A 23,156-nucleotide genomic window follows, 5' to 3' on the forward strand; every position below is an offset into this window, starting at 1 on the left:
CATGTACTCTATAGATGTATAAAAAGACTCAAAATTCTCTGCCTGTGTTAGTTCTCTTACATAACATTTCAAGCGAAATCACCATGGTTGATTTATACACAAATTAGGGGAATATTGAATGTAACAAAAGAAACAAAGTAAGAAAAATGAAAATATTTTTCTGAAACCCTAAATCCTTCGGTGATGGTATGAAATTGTTCTAACAATTGGATACATGCATCCACAACTTATACACATGCCTAACTCCATCTATTATATTTTTAATTAGAGAATGGCAACACGAAGAACCTTGAGAGGTAAGATCCAACTTTTAGGACTCATAGCTGTTAGCCAGTTACCCAACCTCAAGGCATCTGTGTGTTTCAAGATGGAAAGAGAGAGACATTTGTTCTGGGATAATGATGATAAACCCTTATAAACACATGAAAATGGCCAAAGAGCATTTAGTACACAACACCAAAACACAAAATTGAAATGCAAAACTAATTCAGAATTCAAAAAAGTGAATCACACAAATTACAGAAGCAGAACTGAATGACCATATTCTTTCTATATTTTTGGATTGCTCTACTGTTCATGTGAATACAAAAACCCGAAATACATACTCTAAAGAGCTTGACCAAAAGTTATACAGAAAATTGTCAATGCAGGAAACAAAGAAAGCAAGATTTATCTTTTTGTCATGTAAAAAATGTGAGGAAAGAAAATAGCTAAAGAGAACAAGAAAATACCGGAACAGATGCTCAGATGTGTAAAATTCTGGTTTATTCGCCTTTGCAATCACAACATCAAAAAGCTCCCTCCAAGAGTCGCTGTGACCCAAAGAGTCCTAATTTGAACATCCAAGGAGATTTAACAAACTAAATTCAGTGTTTGAAGCTTAAGAAACTTAATTCAGTGATTATAAAACAGTAGAAGCCATTCAGAAAAGGGAGACAGCCAAAAATGAAAAGAGCAAAGCAAATTCTTACACACAGATTAAAGGAAGAAGAAAATAAAAATAAAACTCCATTTGGAACACCCCAAATTATTTAGAATACTTAAGAGGCATAGGAAAATAAATTTGGACTTAATGTCTAGAAAATTTATTTGGCTAAGCGAGTGGGTCAATTGGTTCAAATATACGTATTTACATATATATATATATATATTAATAAAGTATGAGATATATATATAATTATATATACATAGGGAGCCCAGCGGTCTGGCTGAATTGCCAGCCCACCAGGCCCCCCAAATTGCATGGGGTCCCTTTCATCCAAAGGGACCGCACAGCTGGGGAAGGGGCAGCAAGCAGCTGCCCCCCTTTGCACCCTTGGGGATGGCTTGGAAGCCATCCCCCATGGATCCCATTAACCCCTTTCCTCTGCCTCCTTCCTTGCATGTATATATAGGTGTATTTCACAAGAATGGTAGGTTCAAAAATTAGAAATAAAACACAAAATCCCTTGTATTAATTGGCTTCTTTATGGGAAAAATTAGGGGTCCTACAAACTAAGGGAGGGTCTCCCACTTGACAGATTTCAAACGAGTGCACAAGAGGAGAGAAAATAGAGAAGGAAGGAAAGAAGAGAGAAAACTAGTGACGGGAAGAAGAAGCTTCCATTAAGGTGACCAAGGAGAGGTTGGGAATCTAGGAGGAGCAAGCAAGAACTTCTCCAAAGAGACCCCAAGGTGAGTTCTCCCAACCCACAAACTCTTATTTCAAGGCTTTGTCATGTTGCATGAGAAATCGATTTAGGAAACATACTCTGTTAGGCTTTTCATTTGCATCCATGATCATTAATCATGCAAGGCCACGCTATTTTGCTCTGCACCACTTAGGCCCGAGGTGACATGGTTAGGGATATTTCAAGAAGTGCTTAGGGCACCAATTGAGAAAGCTTTTGAAAGGAGACCGACACAATCACAGGTGACACTACGGAGTCAAAACTTGCATTTTCCTTCATGCATGCATTTTATATGAATTTTTTATTTTTGGAGGGTACTTAGAAGGTTCATTTTCTAATTTGGGATTATTTCCTAGAATATTCAAACATTCTAGGCAAAGTAAGCAGTTTGAAAGGGAAGGAAGTCCTTGAAGCGTAGGTCTTCAAAGCTTCACTATATTTTTGCAGCATATCATGTTTGGTAGATGCTATACATTTTTTTATGTGACACATTAGAAGCATGCATAGGCTTTACTTTGATGATATCAAGTGTATTAAATATCTCAAACTTAGTGTACTAACTCAGTTCTTATTTAAAACACGTTATTTTATTTTGGCGAAAATAGACTACTTTAACATTCATATCTTAAGTTGTAGTGACTGAGAAATTTATTCCAAGGGTTTTTAAAGATTTTAGGTCAGGACACCCCAAAAGTCCTTTTTTCCTTTAAACTCAATATTTTGGAATGATTTGGAAATTTGGACTTCTTAATGCAAGTTATAAATCAAACTAGATTCGATATGTGAAAAAGAGCACACACGCCAAGACTACTCCGTGATAAACTAAATCGAACACAAGAGTTTAGGTGGAAAGACGAGACCACTAGAGATAAACGCTTAAGAGAATAATCTCTAGTGAATTTGGAAAAAATAAATAATAAAAATAGAAGGTAAAGTGAATGAAGACTTTGAAAGCAAGATGTAAATCGTAAGGGTTAGCAAAGAGATTTTATGAGAAATTTTTAAAAAAAAAAAAAAAAAAATCCCCAAATTATAACGTGGAAACACACTCTAAAGAGAAGGGTGTTTCACCGTAGGTACCTAATGCCAAAATGATATAAGGTATCTTTTCACACCTTATGCTACACCTCAAATTTCAATTTAGCCTTTGTACTCTTATTATGACAGTCAATAGACTCCAAAACCTGTAATCCTAGTCAAATTTGTGTTCCTTTTTTCCTTTTTTGGTACAAAGTAGGCCAAATCCTGTGGAAATGAGGATCTGTAAGTTGATCATCTCACCTAATGCGTTGTAAGTGTTGTTTACCATTGGGCTTCCCTCAAAGCTCAATTTCAACTCCTTGTCAACTTATGTCTAGAAATGAATGGAACCAAACCATGAGAATATGAGTTAAAGATTGGTAATGTGATTCTTCAGACAAACTTCAAGTCAAAGCACTATTGGTCATGCAATGGTCACATTCACAATTCCCAACAAGTTAACAGCAATCACCAAGAAAGAGGTAAAATTGTAACTTGAAAGAAAATGCAGAATTTGACAGTCACCTTAGGAAGACAATTTTGGGATTACAGCTACAGAAAAGTCATAAGTCTTCTCAAGCTAGACAGTCTTGAAAAAGAAAGAGAACGTTCCACATAATACCATCCCTAACCTAACTGCATCCCAACACTGTTCTAGAAATGGGTAAATGCAAATTTGATGCTGTCATTCCCTTACTCCTTATCCCCATTGCATTACTTTAATTTGCAATTGTGTCATCCACATAAGCTTCACTCTATTGCAAGCCATCAGCCTGAGGACAACTCAAGACTGATCCACAGAACCTAGGCACCATTTTGGACCGACAAAATAGCTCCTATAAACAAAACTGCTTACGAGACATCACCTCCTATAAGCATCAGCCATTTTGTGAAAGGATCTATTGCTCCATTAGGATGGGCATTTCTTTTCAATCTTTTTTTCAGATTGTCAATAAACACTTGGTGTCTACTGGGTTGAGACTTGACCCAGAATCAGAAGGGGAAAAAAGAAAAAGAATGTGTCCAATTTATGGGGTAAGTCTATCAGATTCAATGCCAATCCCTCTTGGGGCAACAAAAGGGTGCTACAATAATGAAAGAAAGAGTGAAACAGGAATAGCTAAAAAGTTAAAACCCAAATAAAATAACTTGTACATTGTACATCTAACGATAACACCCCCCCCCCCCCCCCCCCCCCCAAAAAAAAGAGGCTCCAATAGGCACTGCCTCCTCATTGGAATCTGAAAGCACCAAATTCAAAGTGCCACAGCCCATTCAATTTATTTGGCCAAGTCTATGTGCTAAGGGTAAATCACCACATCTAAGCTCAGGCGCAGAGAGTCTCAAACTGCAATACCATCCCTCCCTACAATCACTATCCAGACTCAACATAGACCACCCAGTTTGCACTTCTGCAATAGCCAACCAGAAGCCTGTCAGATCCAGGAATCTGACAGCATTCACTCATCAATTGTGATGAGAAATTGGGAAAAAATAGGGGGGAAATTAAACAGAATCATAGGGAGAAATAGAAGAACAGAGAATGAGAGAGGGAAAAGATAGATAGAGAGAGAGAGAGAGAGAAAGTTAGGCGGGAAAACAGAGATCTTATGTTTTTTGATGATCTCAAACGGATGGGATCAGTCTGTTATATACTGATCCAGCAACCCAAGAAGGCGCCAAAGGCCGCCAAAATTCAAGAGATTACAACCGCCTTAAGTTGTTACCGAGTACAATGAATCACTGCTATAACTACCCCTACAAGGTACAACCCTTATTAACAATAGGTACATGACAAATTTCCCCCCTTTAAAAATTTTCTTGTCCTCAAGAAATATAAAGAAGGTTAGCAGCTTGGGAAAATTGCTTGAGCAGGTCAGGAAGATACTCCCATGTGCTGCTGTTCGAGTGAAGGTGGGACCATTTGACCAACACTTGAGTTATAGGGGCTCCCTGTTTATAGATGATCCTCCTCTCCATGATGGCAGCTGGTTCCACGATAGCAGTAGTCTCTCTAAGGAGTGGGGTAAGAGAGGAACTCACTTGATGCATCCCAACTGACTTCTTTAGTAATGAGACATGAAATACCGGGTTGATTTTGGAATCCTCAAGCAGTTGAAGTTTATAGGCAACATTCCCAAATTTTGCAGTAATAGGGAAGGGACCGCAGAACCTTGGGCTAAATTTAGAGACCTGCCCTTGTGATAAAGTCTCGAGGTGGGAGTGTTTCAGCTTTAGGTATGCCTCATCTCCTTCAACAAACTCTCTCTCACTCCTCCTTCTGTCTACAAACTGCTTCATGCATTTTTTGGCAGTTGCTAACTCTTTCCTTAGCAATTGCAAGACATGTTGTCTTTGTTGTAAATATGTATCCAAGACTACCACCGTAGTTGAGTCCTTGATACCCGGTAAGAGAGGGGGCTTATACCTGTATAAAGCCTTGAAGGGGGACATCTTGATGGAGTTGTGGTGTTTGGAGTTGTACCACCACTGAGCCAGGGACAGCCGCTTGTGCCACCTCTTAGGCTACAGGAAGCAAAGGCAACAAAGGTAAGTCTCTAAGCATTGGTTCACCCTCTCCATTTGTCCATCTATATTGGGGTGGTAGGCAGTGGACATGTAGTTTGGTCCCCTAGTGACTTCAACAGTTCTTACCATAGCAAGTTTGTGAAGACTTTGTCCCTATCTGACGCTATTGACTATGGAGTGCCATGGAATTTCACTACTTGATTTAGGAAGATTCGAGCCATTTCTTGTGCAGTGTAGGGGTGTGATAGGCTCAGAAAGTGGGCATATTTTAAATCGATCCACCACAACTAGTATACAATCCTTTCCTTCCGATTTTGGCAGCCCTCTATAAAGTCCATGGACACACTTGCCCCGGTGTAGCCAAAGGTTGCAATAGGCCTGGGGTGGCTACTGTTTCGTGTTTGCACCTCTTACAAATATCACAACCCATAACAAACTCTATCACAATTTGTTTTAACCGATGCCAATAAAAGAGTTGTTTTACCTTGCGGAATGTGTTTTGTATACCTAAATGCCCACCTATCGGAGACTCATGTACGGACTACAATATCTTCTTGAGCTGATCACACTCTCCAATTACTAGCCTACCCTGATACAAGATCAGCCCATTAGTTAGAGTGAAACCCTGCCTGCTTGAGGGGTCCATGACTAGCTGTTCCAGCAGCTCTTTTGTACTCTCATCCTTGTCATAGCTTGTTGTTACTTCCTGATACCAATCAGGAACAATGGATGTAATAACAGCAGATGTTCCTTCTTCAAAATGTCAAGAGAAGGCATCTGTAGCTACATTTTCCTTCCCCTTTCTGTATTGAATAACATAGTCCAATCCCATAAGCTAGGCCATCCCCTTCTTCTGCAAATGTGTGTGTAGTTTCTGTTGCAGCAAGAACTTCAAACTTTCATGGTCAATCTTAATTATAAACTGACTTCCTTCAAAGAAATGTCTCCATTTTTCTATTGCCACCAACACTGCTGGCAACTCTTTTTCATAGATACTTAAGACCAAGTGTATGGGAGCTAAGGCTTGGCTAATAAATGCCAAGGGTCTTCCCTCATGCATTAAAACCACCCCAATCCTCGTGTTGCTAGCATCGGTTTCCAAAGTAAAGGGCTTACTGAAGTTTGGTAAGCCTAGCACGAGTACCTCACTCATTGCCCTTTTTAATTTCTCTAAGGCCTCCTCAGCCTTAGGGCCCCAATAGAACCCTTCTTCCTTCAATAATTCAATGAGAGGTCTACTAATCACCCCATAATCTCTTACAAATCTTCTATATTAGCCTGTCAACCTCAGAAAACCCCTTAAGGCTTTAACAGTGTTAGGTCTCGACTAGGAAATCATGGTGGCAGCCACCTTCCTTGGGTTTGTGCTCACTCTAGCACTCAAAATGATGTACCCAAGGTACTCTACTTGTCTTTGTGCAAAGGCACATTTTGACCTCTTGGCATACAATTTGTTGAACCTAAGGAACTTAAATGTGGCCTTCAAGTGCTCAAGGTGTTGTGCAAACGAAGGGCTATACACAAGGATATCATCAAAGAATACAAGGATAAATTTCCTTAGATAAGGTTCAAAAATTTGGTTCATCAAGGCCTGAAATGTGGCTGGGGCATTAGTGAGTAGGGTTGCAATCGAGCCAAGCCTCGATGAATAAGTGTATGGGCTAGAGCTCGAGCCTTAAAGCCTGGCTCAAGCTCGGCTCATCAAGAAGCTTGGCAAGGGCTCAGAGTTGCAAGCGTAGGCGGCGAATGGGTTGGTGTTACAGGCATCCGATCGGAGAAGGCGAATCGGTTGGAGAGAAGGAAAATGGCTGGCAATTGCCTTCATCGGAGAAGGCGAACAATCACAGGCATGGAGGTTGCACGCTGGTTAGCCGAAGAAGATGGACAACAGGTGTTGGTCGCAACTTGCAACTAGTGAGGAGGAGAAGAAGCTGTCGATCGTCTCCCTACCCAGTGCTGGAAGGAGAAGAAGAGGAATAGAACAAGCACAGACAGGTGCCTCTCTGTTGGAGAAGAAGAGGAAGGAACATTCAAAGGGAAGGGAAGGGGAGGGCAAAGAAAGAATGGGTTTCTTGGAGATGGAGAGACAGCCCCCTAAATCAATCAAATCTAATAAATATATATGAGATATAATGATGATATGTATATGTATGTACTTATGTTTAAATAATATATTTATAAAATATATATTTAATATATACATATATTATCTACTATAAAATAATACATTTATAAAATTATGAATAAATTTATTAATGCATTTATAAACAAGTTAATTGTGAACTTCTAATCGGGCCTGTCATGAGTCTCTAATAGAGGCAGCTCGCGAGCTAATGAGCTGAACTTTATTGAGCTCAAGTTCAGCTCATTTACAAATCAAACTTCAAAGTTAGACTCAAACTCGACTCATTTATCTTAATGAACGAACTCAAACAAGCTTTTATCAAACTGAACACTGAGCCACTCATGAACAACTCGGCTCATTTGCGACCCTATTAGTGAGTCCAAAGGGCATCACTGGAAATTCGTAGTGCCCCTAGTGGGTTTTGAAAGTTGTTTTGGGTATATCTTTCGACTTCATTTTTATTTGATGGTAACTAGATCTAAGATCTAATTTAGTGAAGACTATTGCATGTTTTAATTCATCAAGCAGGTCTTCAATGATGGGTATAGAGAACTTGTCTTTAATGGTGATGGCGTTTAGTTAACGGTAGTCAACACAAAACCACCATGTTCCATCTTTTTTTTTTTATAAGTAGCACAATTGAGGCAAAGGGGTTGTGGCTTCGTCTGATGATAACTTTTTGTAGCGTGTCTTTCACCAATTCCTCAATCTCAGTCTTTTGTTTTGGAGGATATCAATAGGACCTTATGTTAATGAGAAATGGAATAGTCATAAGGTCTTTTAGGGGGTAGGGAGTCAAGCTCAACAAATAGGTCCTCAAATTCAACCAAGAGTATGTTAAAAGAGTCAATTTCGTTTGCCTCCCATTGATGTTGTAATTGGTTGCTTACTGTTAGCATAAGCTCCCCTTCTTACTCCTAAATTTCTCCCGATTAGTCCACAGCATGAATGGAAAACAGTTGCGCCACTTGGGACAACTGCTTGTTGAACATTTTCTGTAATTTCGTCCTTGTGATCATCTTACATACCCTTGACTCTAGGTTGCTTGTAAGGGGTGGGTCTTCTTCTTGCCATCCTTCTCAAATGTTACTTCCATTCTGTTGAAATCAAAACTGATAGGGCTCACCTCCTTCATCCAATCCACCCCCAACACTATGTCACATCTTCCTAATTTAATCAGCCTCAAACTCCTCTCCATGCATCTCCCAACAAAACCCCACCCAGGCTGATTTGCTCATGACTTGGTTGCCATTAGCCAGAATCACCGATAGGGGGTATGTGCTAGTGAACTTGCAATTCAACCTCTTGGTTGTACCTTCATCTAGGAAGCTTTGGGTACTCCCACTGTCAATAAGAACCATTAGCTTGTAATTTTGTACCTTCCCTTCCACCTTGATGATTGGTTGGCTAACCCCTTTAGGTGTGTAGGGAGATCTCTCCATTATCCTCTCCTTCGGTCTCCAATGGGTTTGTTTGCTCCTCCTCCAATTCTACTTCTTCTTCTCCTTCTAGTAAGAGTAGTTGCCTCTTGCATTGGTGCCCCAGTGTGTATTTGTCTCCACATCAAAAACACAGCCCTACTTTGCTCAATAACCTTCTCTCTTTATGACTGAACAAGGGTGGTCATGGGTGAAATTAGTAATCCCTTTGAGCTTTAGTCACTCTTCATTGTCTCCCTATAGAGTCCCTTGCTTCCTTGTTGCAAAACATTAGAGCTTAACCCCCTTACTTGCAATCTTAGTTTCTTCATTAAAGCCTCTCCACTGACATATCTTACAACCTAGCATTTTCAGCTGTTTGCTCGATGGTCCTGGGTTGTAGGATCTTCACCATGGGTCTCAATTCTTCGCTCAAGCCACTGATGAAACTTGAGACGAAGTATCCTTTGGTCAAGTGTGGATTGAGGATCAACATAAGTGATTTCAACTCCTCAAACTTGAGGTGATAGACCTGTACTAACCCTTCCTATCTGAGTTCGCTAAACTCCTCCACAACATCCATCACACTCTTATCTCCAAACCTCTCACACAAGTCTTCTACAAAATCTACCCACTAGCAACCATCCCTAACCTGGATCCACCCTTGGAACCATACGTCCCCCACATCGTTGAGATAAGTAGAGGCCAGAGTGACGTGCTGATCGGGCACATTATATAGGCTAAACATCCTTTCACACTGTCTCACCCACCACCTTGGTTCTACCCATCAAACAAAGGGATCTCTAATTTAGAGATGGGAAAACATGGCAGGGCTGGTTAGATGCAACTTGTACTCCTAGCCTCCTTTCAATCACATTCTCCCCAACAACAGCCAGTTCTACCTCAAATTCTGAGGAACCGACAGCCCCTTGGATCGTTTCATTCCCAAGGAGGAGTGGATATGATCTCTCTCTCAGAGGGAATTCAAGGGGTAGGCTTACCTGGGGTAATTTTGAGAACATCCGCATGAACCCATCCAATCTCTTCACCAATCCATCCATCGAATTCTCCATTTACTGATCCATGGTTTCCAACCTCTGATCCATAGCAATGATCACTTCATGGTTCTGATTTGATCCAATCTCCAATGATTCAACCTTGGTTTGTAGATTAGAGCCTATGGAGCTGTATTGTTGCAACTGTGCTTTGAAGTTCTTCATTCGGGTGTCGTCTGCCATCGAAGTATTGGTTGCAAGAAGAATCACAGGCTGAGGAACTGCTCTAATACTAATTTGTTAGATTCGAGAATCTGACAAGGTTCTCTCACCAATTGCGACAAGAAATTGGGAAGAATTTGGGGGGAACAAAATCGTAGGGAGAAATAGAAGAACAAAGAATGAGAAAGGGAAAGATTGAGAGAGATAAAGAGAAGAGAAAGTTAGGCAGGAAAACAGAGATCTCAATTATGTTTTTTGATGATCTCAAATGGGTGGGATCAGTCTGTTATATATTGATCTAGCAACCCAGGAAGGCGCCAAAGGATGCCAAAATTCAAGAGAGTACAACTGCCTTAAGCTGTTATCCAAGTACAATCAATCATTGCTATAACTACCCCTACAAGGTACAACCCTTAGTAACAGTAGGTACATGACAAAGCCCACACACCTTGACCTAAAGAAACCAAAGTTAAGAAGCATGGGGATGGCACCCCAACTAACAAACACCAGTTCACACATGATGGCTGATTCCCAAAATATCAGTCCATCTACAAAATCCATCTTGCTTCCTCTTTAGACCATACATAAATAAATAGACCAAAAGCAGTTCTACCAAGAGCACCGCATACTTGATGCCTGATCAAGCACACCTCCATAGGAGGAACTTAAATACCACCATGTGTTATGTCAAACATTTGCCTGGAAGTGGAAACTACTATATCTCCTTGATATATGATGGAAAAACCTCCATATTGCAATTCCCATGGGCATCTTTTTAGACCACTTCATAACCTTGTGTGGTCAGCTTTGCTAGAATCACTATCAACCTTCTTCCTTCACCTCCTAGGCCAAACCTTTCAGCACTTTAGTGAAAGACACCCACCCACACCAAAAACTCATCCTTCAAAGTTCTCCCATCCCCAACAATGTCTTCATAAACCAATCTCTTCTCCCTCTCTATGAAGCCTCAAATATCCTCTAAATTATTGATTGGGCCTTGGAACCTAGAAGTGAAATGGATCACAGACTTCATCCATCTACCACTAATGAAGAAATATCTTGGATTTGAGAATCCTTTTGTCACATTCTGCTCAAGATAAATCATCCCTTTGTTCATCCAAGTCAAATGTTTTCCAGCCCAGGAGTATTATCTTGCTATCAGCCCCAACGTTGACCCTTGGGAGAAGAAATCTAAATTCACCCAACAGAAAAACTAACACCCATAAGAAAATCCGTGCAGTATTTGAAATTTTGAAAACTATTCCTCCATCGCATATATAGATGTTTTTAATTCTATTGAGCTTTCAATTATGGTTTATCACGAGGAAGATTTAATCATTCAGGTCATGTGGTTCCATTTGTGTAATAAATAATCACCATCAAATACTTTAGATTTTAAAACAGTAAACAATCAAAGAGTTCCAAATTAACAAGTACAAGTTCTCCAAGATTTCATCAATATGAAGAAGTATGAAATACAAAAGTTATATAATAGTAAAGGTAATCACAGTATATGCTATGAGATTATCACCTCTAACATAAAACGCATCCCTCCATCCACAAAATAGTATGGAGAGTTGGTCAACAAGAAAAGCTTCTTCCCATTCTCCTTCAGCATTTTGAGAAAGCTCAGCAGCTGGCTCTGCAAGTGTTGCCCACATAAGCATAAACTTTGAGATATCAACTATAATAAATTCAAGTTTTGTCCCATTTTACAATGGACCACTGACCTCAGAAGACGTAAAAATGGATCTAAAATATATATATACACACACTACTAGTAACAAAACAGAGTCCATGGTAACACACATTTTTAACTAGGTATCTCTGTGGATCTGAAAGAATTCCTCTGTGAGCCAACCCACTTCGGTGAACATGCTGAATTGCACGATTTACATCTTGATAGACATAGGATGGATCAAATTCCAGCTTAGCATCAACAAAATGTTGAACAATATCAGCAATAAGGCAGGCCTACAAAGTAAGAAACAACTTCAGATAAGAAGGGAGGGAAATTACCAAGAAAAACAAACAAACAATAAACGAAGCCTTATTCCCATTAGGTGGGGTCAACTACATGGGTTATAACTTGCTAATCATTTCTATCCATACCATATCTTTCGTAAATCCATTATAACCAAGTTGAGCCTAAGAGTTTCCCACCAAGTATTTGTTGGTCTTCCTCTACCTTTTTGCTACCAACTTCTTCCATTTCATGTACTCACTTCACACAAACATCTATTGGTCTTCTTCTTGCATGACCAAACCATGTTACTTGTGTTCCACACATTTTCTTCTTCAATATGAGCCACTCTAACCCTATTATCGATAAGCTCATTCTAATTCTATTTTTCCTTTTCTGGTTGCACATCCGCAATAATATTCTTTTCTCAATTACATCCCTATTTTGCATAGTAGTGCTTTATTGTCCAACATTTTGTGCCATACAACAAATAATAAAAAAATTACAATAATTTTAAATGTGTGGTGCACCCAAGGGACAAGTCATCACGTATGCAACCAAAAAATGAACAAAAAAGCTTGGTACTTTGTAAGCACCATTTTATCTTAAATAAACAAATAAGTATAACAAAATAAGGAACAATACCCATTACCAAACAAGTGGTCTAACATAAAATAACTATAGTACCCATGCATTTCTAATAAATGGTGCAAGTCATTGTTATTGACTTGTCTTCCTTTTCCAGTTACTCCACCATTGTGACCAGGTGACAAAGTTTACTATAATCAAAAGGAAAAGAGTTTTGTGGTGCATCACAACGTCACTGAATGCCATGTTCATCTAAACTAAAGGACAAGATTCTTAAAATAAACTAGACCTCAACAAACCCTTACAAAGTATCCGAACATTGTGATTGCATATTATCCCTTCAAAACTAATATTTGGTCAAAGGTGCACAAGAACAGGTTGCAGTTATTCAACTAACACCAATACACTTATTCAATTTTTACTGGAATTAATAATCTATTTTTTCTCATCAGTAAAAGCGCTTTTTGTCTATTTTTTGTACTGTTTGGCCAAAATTTAAAAGTGCTTTTTGATAACAGCAAAAGCAGTTTTCTGTTGTAAAGCAGAAGCAGACATTTGGAGCTTTTCCAGTGCAGCAAAAGCGGAAGCAGAAGCAGAAAATTATGTTATTAATGGACAAAATTGTTGTAAAACTGAATAATGATAATTCACTTATGTCACAATGTACACGATAAGGTCCTCTATATAGAGAAGAAGAGGAACCACACCACATATAGAAACCTACCTTCTACAAGAAATACAGCAAAAGGAAAAGATACATAATGGATACATATTCACACTATTAGGAAAATTTCCTAAGTCTGACTTAGGAAACTTCTTATTCTAGATTAGGAAGGAATCAAGCTAAAGATCTAAAGATATCTACTGCTACTGCATTACACATATTACCATACACATATATATTCCTTCGTGCTTCAATACTTCCCCTCAAGCTGGAGAATGAATGTTTATCATTCTCAGCTTGCATATTAGATCTTCAAACCGTTTGATCGGCACCCCTTTGGTAATAACATCTGCCACTTGATTGGCAGATGGCACATAGGAAAGCTGGATGAGGCCGAAATCTAACTTTTCCTTAATGAAATGTCGATCAATTGCTATATGCTTCGTTCAGTCATGTTGAACAGGATTATGGATAATATTAATAGCTGATTGATTATCATACAAAAGTTCAATAGGTCTTTGCACATTGACCTTGAAATCTTCTAGGATGATTTGTAGCCATAACAACTCACACAAACCAAGGGCCATAGCCCTGAATTCTGCCTCAACACTTAATTGTGCCACAACTTCTTGTTTCTTGCTTCTCCAAGACACTAAGTTCCCTCCTAAGAACACATAATAGCCAGTTGTGTATCTTCTGCCAACTAAGGACCCTCTATAATCTGCATCTGTAAATCAATCCCTGAAACAAATAGAATGCCTTTGCCCGGTGTAGCCTTTAGGTAGTTCAAGATCCTCCTCACGGCATGCATGTGTTCCTCGGTGGAACCGTGCATGAATTGACTCCCTAGGTTGACAGCAAAGGCTATGTCAAGCCTAGTGTGAGAGAGATATATTAACCTACCCACTAACCGTTGGAACCTTCCCTTATCCGTTGCCTCTCCAGTAGGATTCTCCTACAATTTGGTGTTAGGATCCACTGGTATGCTAGCACCTTTTCCCCCTATCAGACCTGTTTCAGCAAGCAAATCAAGGACATACTTACATTAAGACAAGAAAATCCCTACCTTAGAGTATGTCACTTCAATGCCCAAAAAATATTTCAGCACACTAAGGTCCTTAATTTCAAATTCCTTGGCTAAATTCTGCTTGAGCAGTTGTTGTTCTTCTTCTTCATTACCCCATAAATTTCATAGCCTTAGAGAACTGGCCAAACCAGGCTCGTGGGGACTACTTGAACCCATACAAAGCCTTCTTCAGCCTGCAGATTTTTCCTGCCCCTCCTTGCTGAAATCCTGGAGGTAACTCCATGAATACCTCCTCCTCCAAATCTCCATGTAAGAAGGTGTTTTTGACATCTAGTTGCTGCAGCTTCTACCCAAAAGTAGCCGCTAGGGACATAAGGTTCAGATTGTGGTCATCTTGGCCACAGGGCCAAAGGTCTCAAGATAGTCTATGCCATAGGACTGAGTATAGCCCTTGGCCACCAACCGTGCTTTATACCTCTCTAGGGTGCCATTAGCCTTGTATTTTAAATTGAAGATCCATCTGCAACTCGCTGGTTTAACTCCCTTGGGTCTAGACACTAACTCCCATGTCTGATTTTTAGTTAGGGCTCTCATCTCCTCCAACATAGCCTCCTTCCATTTCTGGTCTTTTAGAGCTTCCTCCACTAACTTTGGAATAACAATAGCATCCAAGAATGTGAGGAAGCTTTTATGGCTTTGGGAAAGGCAAAGATAGAAGAGATAATTGGTTAAGGGATGTTTGGCATAGTTTCTGACCCCTTTCCTTAGAGCAATGGGTAGGTCCAGATCAGTGGGTTCAGGGTTAGACAGGGCTGGAATGGAATCTGTTTGAGATGTTAATTCCAGATCAGGGTTAGGAGCTAATCATGATGCCAGCTGAGGATCATCAATGGGTTGTCTTCTTTTGAATACATAAGGAGAGCCCTCAAAAGTGATTCTCCAAATGGAGCCCTAGTCTTATAGTTATTGTCAGGATCCTAGGGTTTTAATCTAGGAATCGAGTGACAAACAGAAAGAAGAAGAGAGGAAGAGAGAGGAGAGAACTTTGGAGAGAGTGAGAGAGAGAAAGCTGTAGGGAGAAAATGAGAGAATAACTTCCACAATTTACTTGATAATTCCCATAGTCTGGCATAGCTTAATATATAAAAGCTATCCAGTTTCTTTTTACACCAGTTTCCACTAATCTACTACCTCCCCACTAACCCATAACTGTAAATTAAATGCAACAACTGCTCCCAATCTCTGTTACCCAACCCAATTACTCCTAATTATCTCTCTGATTCCTGACAGTTATCTAATAAACTTGCAACTTTGCAAGGCAGGTTGCAGGGTGGCATCCTACTGGGACGGGGCACTACAACAACCATTCACCTATAAGGCTAAAAGAAATCACTGCTCATTATTGTTATTGGGAACAGTAAACAGCACCCACCAGTCTTGAATAGTCGCCAAGTCCGTTTTTTCATATCTAAACCCCCTACCCTTTTGTCACTTCATGAAACGAAATAATTTTTGTAAGTTTTCAGGCCATTCAACTTCACAATCTACAACCAGTCAGCACTAAATAGTCCTGCCAGTCTGACCTACAATATCTCTTAGGGAAAGGTAGCAGGAGAGCTTTGCTACACTCATTTTCAAAGTCTCTAACAAAGGAGAAATACATAGGATGGAAAGCTATTCTACCCTGCAAAACAACATTGAACCTAACAATGACTATTTTCATCCAGTGGATTAGAAAGTATTAGAATACAACAAAATATCATATATAGATATTCCACAAGTAAACAAAGAAAGTAACATCTAGAAATCATCTATTAACGAAATCATCAGAGAAATCTCTCAGAAGAGAAATGTCACATATGTCACAAACTTCTATTGAGGGAAATCCCTCAGTAGAAACAGTCGTTTGTGAAATTCTGCCACCAGATGACTGCAAAAGAAGAAGAAAATGACCAATACTAACATGATAGAGGATTGAAGCTTTATTTAAAATGTTACTAGTTCAGTGATTCTCTTTTCCTTGATCGCATTTTTTTAAGAAATTTCAGAATGTGTTTCAAATTGACGGTTTTACATTAACTTTTAGACAAAAACGTTGTTAGAATTATTAGTATATATTATAATTATTATATATGTGTGTTTTATTTGTAATTAGATTAAGCCCATAGGTTCAAGACCCATTATACTTATTATAAATAACAAACTAAGAGAGGCTAGTCTCTTAGATTTTCTCTCATAATTATTTTCTCACATGGTATCAAAGCCATCCGTAAGAAAAAAAAACCCTAGCCGTCGCCATGTATCTTTTTCCAACAACCGTCAAACCCTAACCGTCACTGCCCAATACCAGAACCCCATTGTTCGGCTACCATTGGATAACACCGCCACCACCATTGGGTTCACCGCCACTAGATCGGCTGATCGCTGAAGACTCACCGCTGCCGGACCACCCACGAGCCCCCACGCGCCACCGCCGCTTGCTGCCTCCATCTCCACGCACCGGCGCATGACAACGTGTCTGCCAGCCAATATTTTTCAACTTCTCCAAATCTGATCGCTGACGACCCCTCAAGACACTTCCGGTGTCGAAACCCTCGTCATGTCTGATTTTAGTGATGTCATTTCTACCGGTGCTATTCACGCTCCAACACCTGTTGTCCCTGCTGCCTCTCAATCCTTTACTGTCTCCAATCTTGGGACAGCCAATATTACCACTGTCAAATTGATAGGATCGGCCAATTATTTCTCATGGCAGTCTCTGTCAAAATGTGGTTCAAATGGCAAGGTTAAGCAGATCATCTTACCACAAAGGCTGAAAGTGTGCCAGAAGCTAATCGGGCGAGATGGGAACAACTTGATGCCCAGTTATGTAGCCTCCTATGGCAGTCTATTGATTCATCCATCATGCAGCTCTTTTGCCCCTTTGAAACTTGTGATGATGTGTGGAAAGAAGCTGAAGAGTATTATACAAACGACATCCAACGTTTGTACATTGTGGTCTCTAATATCAAGAATCTTAAGCAGGAGTCATTCATGGAATCTTATCTGGGGCAGTCGGGCTCTCATGCAAGAATTTGATGCTCTTCTTCCTATTACTACGACCCGCACCAAATAAATTGCTCAACGAGAGAAGTTTTTTATGATTATTGCTTTCTTTGGTCTAAAACCAGAGTTTGACGCCATCAGACATCAAATCTTAACCAGCTCCGCTAGCCCTACCATGAAGGACTCTTTTAAAAAGTTGTTGAATATGACAGGTGCATATGGTATGTTTTCTTCTTCTCATGTTGTTCTTCCAGCCGAATCTTTAACTCTTGTATCTCAGGCTTCCACCATCAGAGGAAATAAATGATGCAATAATAATTGCTCATGTCATCTTAAGGACAAATGCTGGAAGAAACATGGTTGGCCAGCTACTCCACTTGCATCATCTATTAGTGCAACTTATGTATTTCAGAGTGATCCTAGTCTTGCTCAATCTCCACCAGGTTCACAATTGGTACCTATGTCTGCAACTGTGTATGATGCCTTCCTGAAGTTCCAGGCCACCCAACAATCTCATCCTGGTAATCTCGTTGCTTGTGTTGCTTAAGGCTCATCTGTTAGTCCTCGAATTATAGATTATGGTGCCACTGACCATATGTGTGGTAATGAACTTCTTTTTTCCTCACTTACCTATTGTTACCCTAGCTGATGGTACCAAAACTGTAGTTAAAGGGATCCGCCAAATCACACCCATCTCTTATTTCTCATTAAATTATGTTTTATATGTTCCTGATAGTTCTTTTAATTTGATTTCAGTTACCCAACTCACCAAAACCCTTAACAGTTCTGTTATCTTTACTCCTACCTCTGTTTGTGTTCAGGACTAGGGTACGGGGTGGACGATTGGCGCCAGGCGTGAGTCACTGGGTCACTATCATCTTGATGTGCCTAGTTCACCAGTAGCTTGCACTAGTGCCGCTTCCCCAGATCTTCTCCCTTATCGTCTCCGTCATCCCAGCCTCTCCAAACTAAAGAAATTAGTTCCTAATTTGTTGTCATTGTCCATGTTTCATTGCGAGTCGTGTCAGCGTGGTAAACACGCTTAATTCTACTGTTGGTTTTTCATATTTCGTTACTTTTATTGATGACTTTTCTCGTTGCACTTGGTTGTTTCTTATGAAGAGTCGGTCCGATTTGTTTTCTATTTTTCAAACATTTACTGCTAAAATAAAAACACAGTTTGAAGTTTCTATGCGTGCCTTACATAGTGATAATGCCCCTGAGTATTTTTCTTCTCCACTTACTACCTTTATGACTGTTAATGGCATCCTGCATCAATCCTCTTGTCCTTACACACCTCAACAAAATGGTGTTGCTGAGCGTAAGAATTGACATCTTATTGAGACTGCACGGACGCTCCCTTTACATGTCAATCTTCCCACCAAATTTGGGACAATGTTGTTCTAACTGCATGTTATCTAATCAATCGCATGCCATCTTTAGTGTTACAGGAGCAAATTCCTCATTCCCTTTTGTTCCCTACACAGCCACTTTATTTTGTTCCTCTTCGTGTTTTTGGATGTATCTGTTTTGTGCATTCTTTTTCACCTGGGCAGGATAAGCTTATTGCAAAATCTCTCAAGTGTATCTTCCTCAACTATTCTCGGTTGTAAAAAGGCTATAAGTGTTACTCTTCTGAGTTGAATCGCTATTTTTTGTCTGTTGATGTCACATTCTTTGAACATCAATCTTTTTTTTTTCAGTTGCTCAGCCTGATTCACAGAATCTTCACCAAGTTTTGCTTGTTCCTTTTTCTTTTCTTCCACTATCCTCCTCGAGTCCGTCTGTCTCCTTTGTGGCGCCTCCCCTACCGTTTTTCAGTCCATCTACCACGGCTCCTCCACTTCTTACATATCACTATTGTCCTCATCCCGCTACCGACACCAGCATTCCTCCAGCTTAGGACTCTCCTGACTCGCTCTCTCTGTCTGTGGTCCCTCCTGCCCCGAATCCTGAGCCCAACAATCTCCCCATTGCTCTTCGCAAAGGTACACGGTCTACTCATAATCCTCATCCTATTTATAACTTTTTATGCTATGATCGTTTGTCTCCTTCTTATAGTGCATTTGTTTCGAGTCTTTCCTCTGTTTTTATTCCTAAAACCACAAGTGAAGCTCTGTCCCATCCTAGTTAGCGCCAGACTATGTTAGATGAGATTAACGCCTTACATTCAAATGGTACTTGGAATTTGGTGTCTTTACCACCAGGAAAGACTCTCGTTGGTTGCCGTTGGGTATTCACTCCTAAAGTGGGTCCAAATGGCCGAGTGGAACGTCTTAATGCCCGCTTGGTTGCCAAAGGCTTTACACAGATCTATGGGCTGGATTACAGCGATACTTTCTCTCTTGTTGCAAAAATAGCCTCTGTTCGCCTCTTTCTCTCTTTGGCTGCTACGCGTCATTGGCCACTCTATCAACTTGATATTAAAAATGCATTTCTTCATGATGATTTGTAAGAAGAGGTATATATGGAGCAACCACCTAGTTTTGTTGCTTAGGGGGAGTCCAATGTAGTCTGCAAACTTAAGAAGTCTCTCTATGGTCTGAAACAATCTCCACGGGCATGGTTTGGTAGGTTCAGCAGTGTGGTTCAAGCCTTTGGTCTCACTCGAAGTGAGGCTGATCATTCAGTTTTCTATCACCATTCTTCTTCCTTATGTATCTACCTAGTTGTTTATATAGATGACATTGTTATCACAGAGAGTGATCAGGTTAGAATACAGAAGTTGAAGGAACCTCTACATCAGCACTTTTAGACCAAAGACCTAGGCCGACTTCGGTATTTCTTGGGTATTAAAGTTACTCAATCAGGAGATGGTATCTCAATTTCTAATAGGAAATATGCACTTGACATCTTAGAAGAAACTGGTATGGTGAATTGCAAACCAGTTGACACCCCAATGGATCTGAATGTCCGACTCTTGCCGAGTCAGGAGGAGCTTTATTCAAACCCTAGAAAATATAGGAGACTGGTAGGCAAGTTGAACTATCTCACAGTCAGTCATCCTGACATTGTTTTTGTTGTGAGTGTAGTTAGCCAGTTCTTCAGTTCTCCATGTGATTCTCACTGGAATGCTGTTATTCGAATTCTGAGATATATCAAAAGAGTGTCGGGTAAAGGATTACTCTATGAGGATAAGGGACACACAGATATTTGTTGTTATGCAGATGCAAATTGGGCAGGATCTCCTTCTAATTGTCGATCAACTTCTAGGTATTGTGTTCTTGTGGAAGGAAATCTGGTTTCTTGGAAAAGTAAGAAATAAAATATAATAGCTAGATCTAGTGCAGAGACAGAGTATCGGGCTATGGCTAATGCAACTTGTGAGTTCATCTGGCTTAAACAGCTCCTGCAGGAACTCAAGTTTTATGAAATGTCTCCTATGAAGCTTATTTGTGATAATTAGGCTACCTGACACATTACTTCCAATCCAGTGTTCCATGAACGGACTAAGCATATTGAAATCGACTGTCACTTTGTTAGAAAAAAAGTTGGTTGAAGGTGTTATTGTTACAGAGTTTGTTAACTCCAATTATCAATTTGTAGATGTCTTCACCAAGTCTCTAAAGGGTGCTCGAGTGGAATATATCTGTAACAAACTTGGTGCATATGATATCTATGCTCTACCTTGAGAGGGAGTGTTAGAATTATTAATATATATTATAATTATTATATGTGTGTTTTATTTGTAATGAGATTAAACCCATAGATTTAAGACTCATTATACTTATTATAAATAACAAGGTAAGAGAGGTTAGTCTCTTAGGTTTTCTCTCATAATTATTTTCTCACAAACGTAATAACACACAATATGTGAAAAGGTAAGCAATCAAGGCCCAAATTTGTTTATAGAGAACAAGCTAAAGAGTGTCCAATCAGCAGCCATCCAATCCACAAAATCAGAATTAATCTGTTCTTTAAGTGATTAACAATCAAAATAGTTTTTCAAATCAATATAGGAAAGAAAGAATAAAGACCCAATGAAAGTGAAATTCTTGAGGCCACATGAGTTTTGAGACCATTCTAATAAACTTAACCTCACTAAAGCAGAAGAAATCCATCAAACTGACAAGTCCACGTGCTTGATCACGACCAATATGCCTTGTGCCATAGATCTCTTCGATTTCCTTTCTGGTAAGCTGTAAATTCGCATAAATCATTATTACAATTAAAACTATTCATCTGGGTTCAACAAAATAAATAAATAAATAAAATATTGTGTCAAGCTTTTATAAAAAGGTTTGATTAACTAAAAGATTCTCTTACATTACCTTGCGTAGAATTATGTGCAAGCTATCAATGTTTACATGTATGTACTAAGAAACTAATTATATTGTCATTAAACTAATTAGGGATAGGTGTAAATTTAAACAATGGTATCACATCATTTGTTAAATTTGCAACTCTCATTTTTATTTATTTTTTCTAATGATTGCTTTTTAAAAGCTTATATTTTTTATGTTTATATTATACTATTTATTTCATTTATATGCACTCAGTGTTTAAAAGAGCACGATTTAAGCGCAAAGCGCAACATGCTTAGGGCTTTTTGTGCGTGTGAAGCTCAGTGACTTTAGTTGAGCACAATTATAACATGTTTAAGTTGTGTTTTTACCTAAGCTTTGAAGCATAAAAATGCACGCTTCAAAAATATGTTTGTTTTTGTTATTTTCTTGGATTAGACAATATGATTGGGTGGATTTGTTTAAATTTTTGCAATGATGTGGCTGCTTGAATGAAAACCTTATCCAAAAAGAAGTTGTTTAAGATCTAATAAATCGTATATTCATTTAAACAAAAAAAGGAAGAATCGACTGCATTTATTAAGCAAAAAATATTGATGAAAATATGTAATTAGGTGTTAATTAGGGATTGTTAATATATTCTTAATGTTGTAAATTAAGGATTAATAATTGATTCCTAAATATTGTAAATTACGGTTGTTGACTAATTGTAAATTAGTGACTGATTGTATGGGGATTGTTTTAAATTAGGAGTTGATTGACTAGGGGTAGGTGTAAATTAGAGATGATTTTCTTTTCTTATGCATTTTTTATGATTGTATGGACTTGTAAGAAAAAATTTGTTTAGACATCTCAGGTCAATTTTCTTCAAAAACATAGGAAGAGTATTGAGAATATTACTCAATGAATCAAGATAAAATGGTCAAACTAGATAAGTTATTCTAGCATTTTATGCAATTATGAAATACCTTTAAAGCTTAAAATAATCATCGCATGACTATAAACCTACTTGTTGCATGGCACAAAATGCTAGACAATTAAATAACAATGTACATAAAAGATGAGTAACTAAATTATAGAGGAATTAAGTTAATGAGTCATACTATGAAACTCTGGGAGAGAGTAATAGAGCAGAGACTCAGAAAGGAAACAAAGGTGTCAGAAAATCAGTTTGGTTTCATGCCTGGTAGGTCAACAATAGAAGCTATATATTTACTGAGGCGTCTAATGGAAAGGTATTGAGATCATCAGAAGGACCTACATATGGTGTTTATAGATCTAGAAAAGGCCTATGATAGGGTCCCTAGAGAAGTATTATGAAGGGTTTTAGAGAAGAAAGGAGTCAAAATAGCCTATATACAAGCCCTTAAGGACATGTATCATGGTGTAGAGACAAGGGTCAGAACATGCGGAGGGGATACTGAACCATTTACAACTACAATAGGACTGCATCAAGGTTCTGCACTAAGTCCATATTTATTTGTCCTAGTAATGGATGAACTCACTAAAGATATTCAGACAGATGTGCCATGGTGTATGTTATTTGCAGACGACATAGTATTAGTAGATGAAACAAAAGAATGAGTAACACTAAGCTTGAGTTGTGGAGAAACAATTTAGAATCTAAGGGATTTAAATTAAGTAGA

At 39.0% G+C, this 23,156-nt stretch overlaps 1 protein-coding gene across 1 annotated transcript in view; it reads right to left on the minus strand.

Moving 5' to 3' along the window:
- Nucleotides 1-23,156, minus strand: part of LOC127793992 (uncharacterized) — a 57,962-nt gene that overhangs the window by 11,303 nt on the left and 23,503 nt on the right. Inside the window, exons 6-9 of the mRNA XM_052324843.1 lie at nt 21,304-21,405; nt 11,789-11,953; nt 11,511-11,621; nt 732-829 (exon numbers count right to left, since the gene is read on the minus strand). Coding sequence (XP_052180803.1) covers nt 732-829; nt 11,511-11,621; nt 11,789-11,953; nt 21,304-21,405 — 476 coding nt within the window. The remainder of the gene's footprint in view (nt 1-731; nt 830-11,510; nt 11,622-11,788; nt 11,954-21,303; nt 21,406-23,156) is intronic.

The sequence above is a fragment of the Diospyros lotus genome, chromosome 2 (genome assembly GCF_014633365.1).
Source record: "Diospyros lotus cultivar Yz01 chromosome 2, ASM1463336v1, whole genome shotgun sequence".
NCBI lineage: Eukaryota > Viridiplantae > Streptophyta > Magnoliopsida > Ericales > Ebenaceae > Diospyros > Diospyros lotus.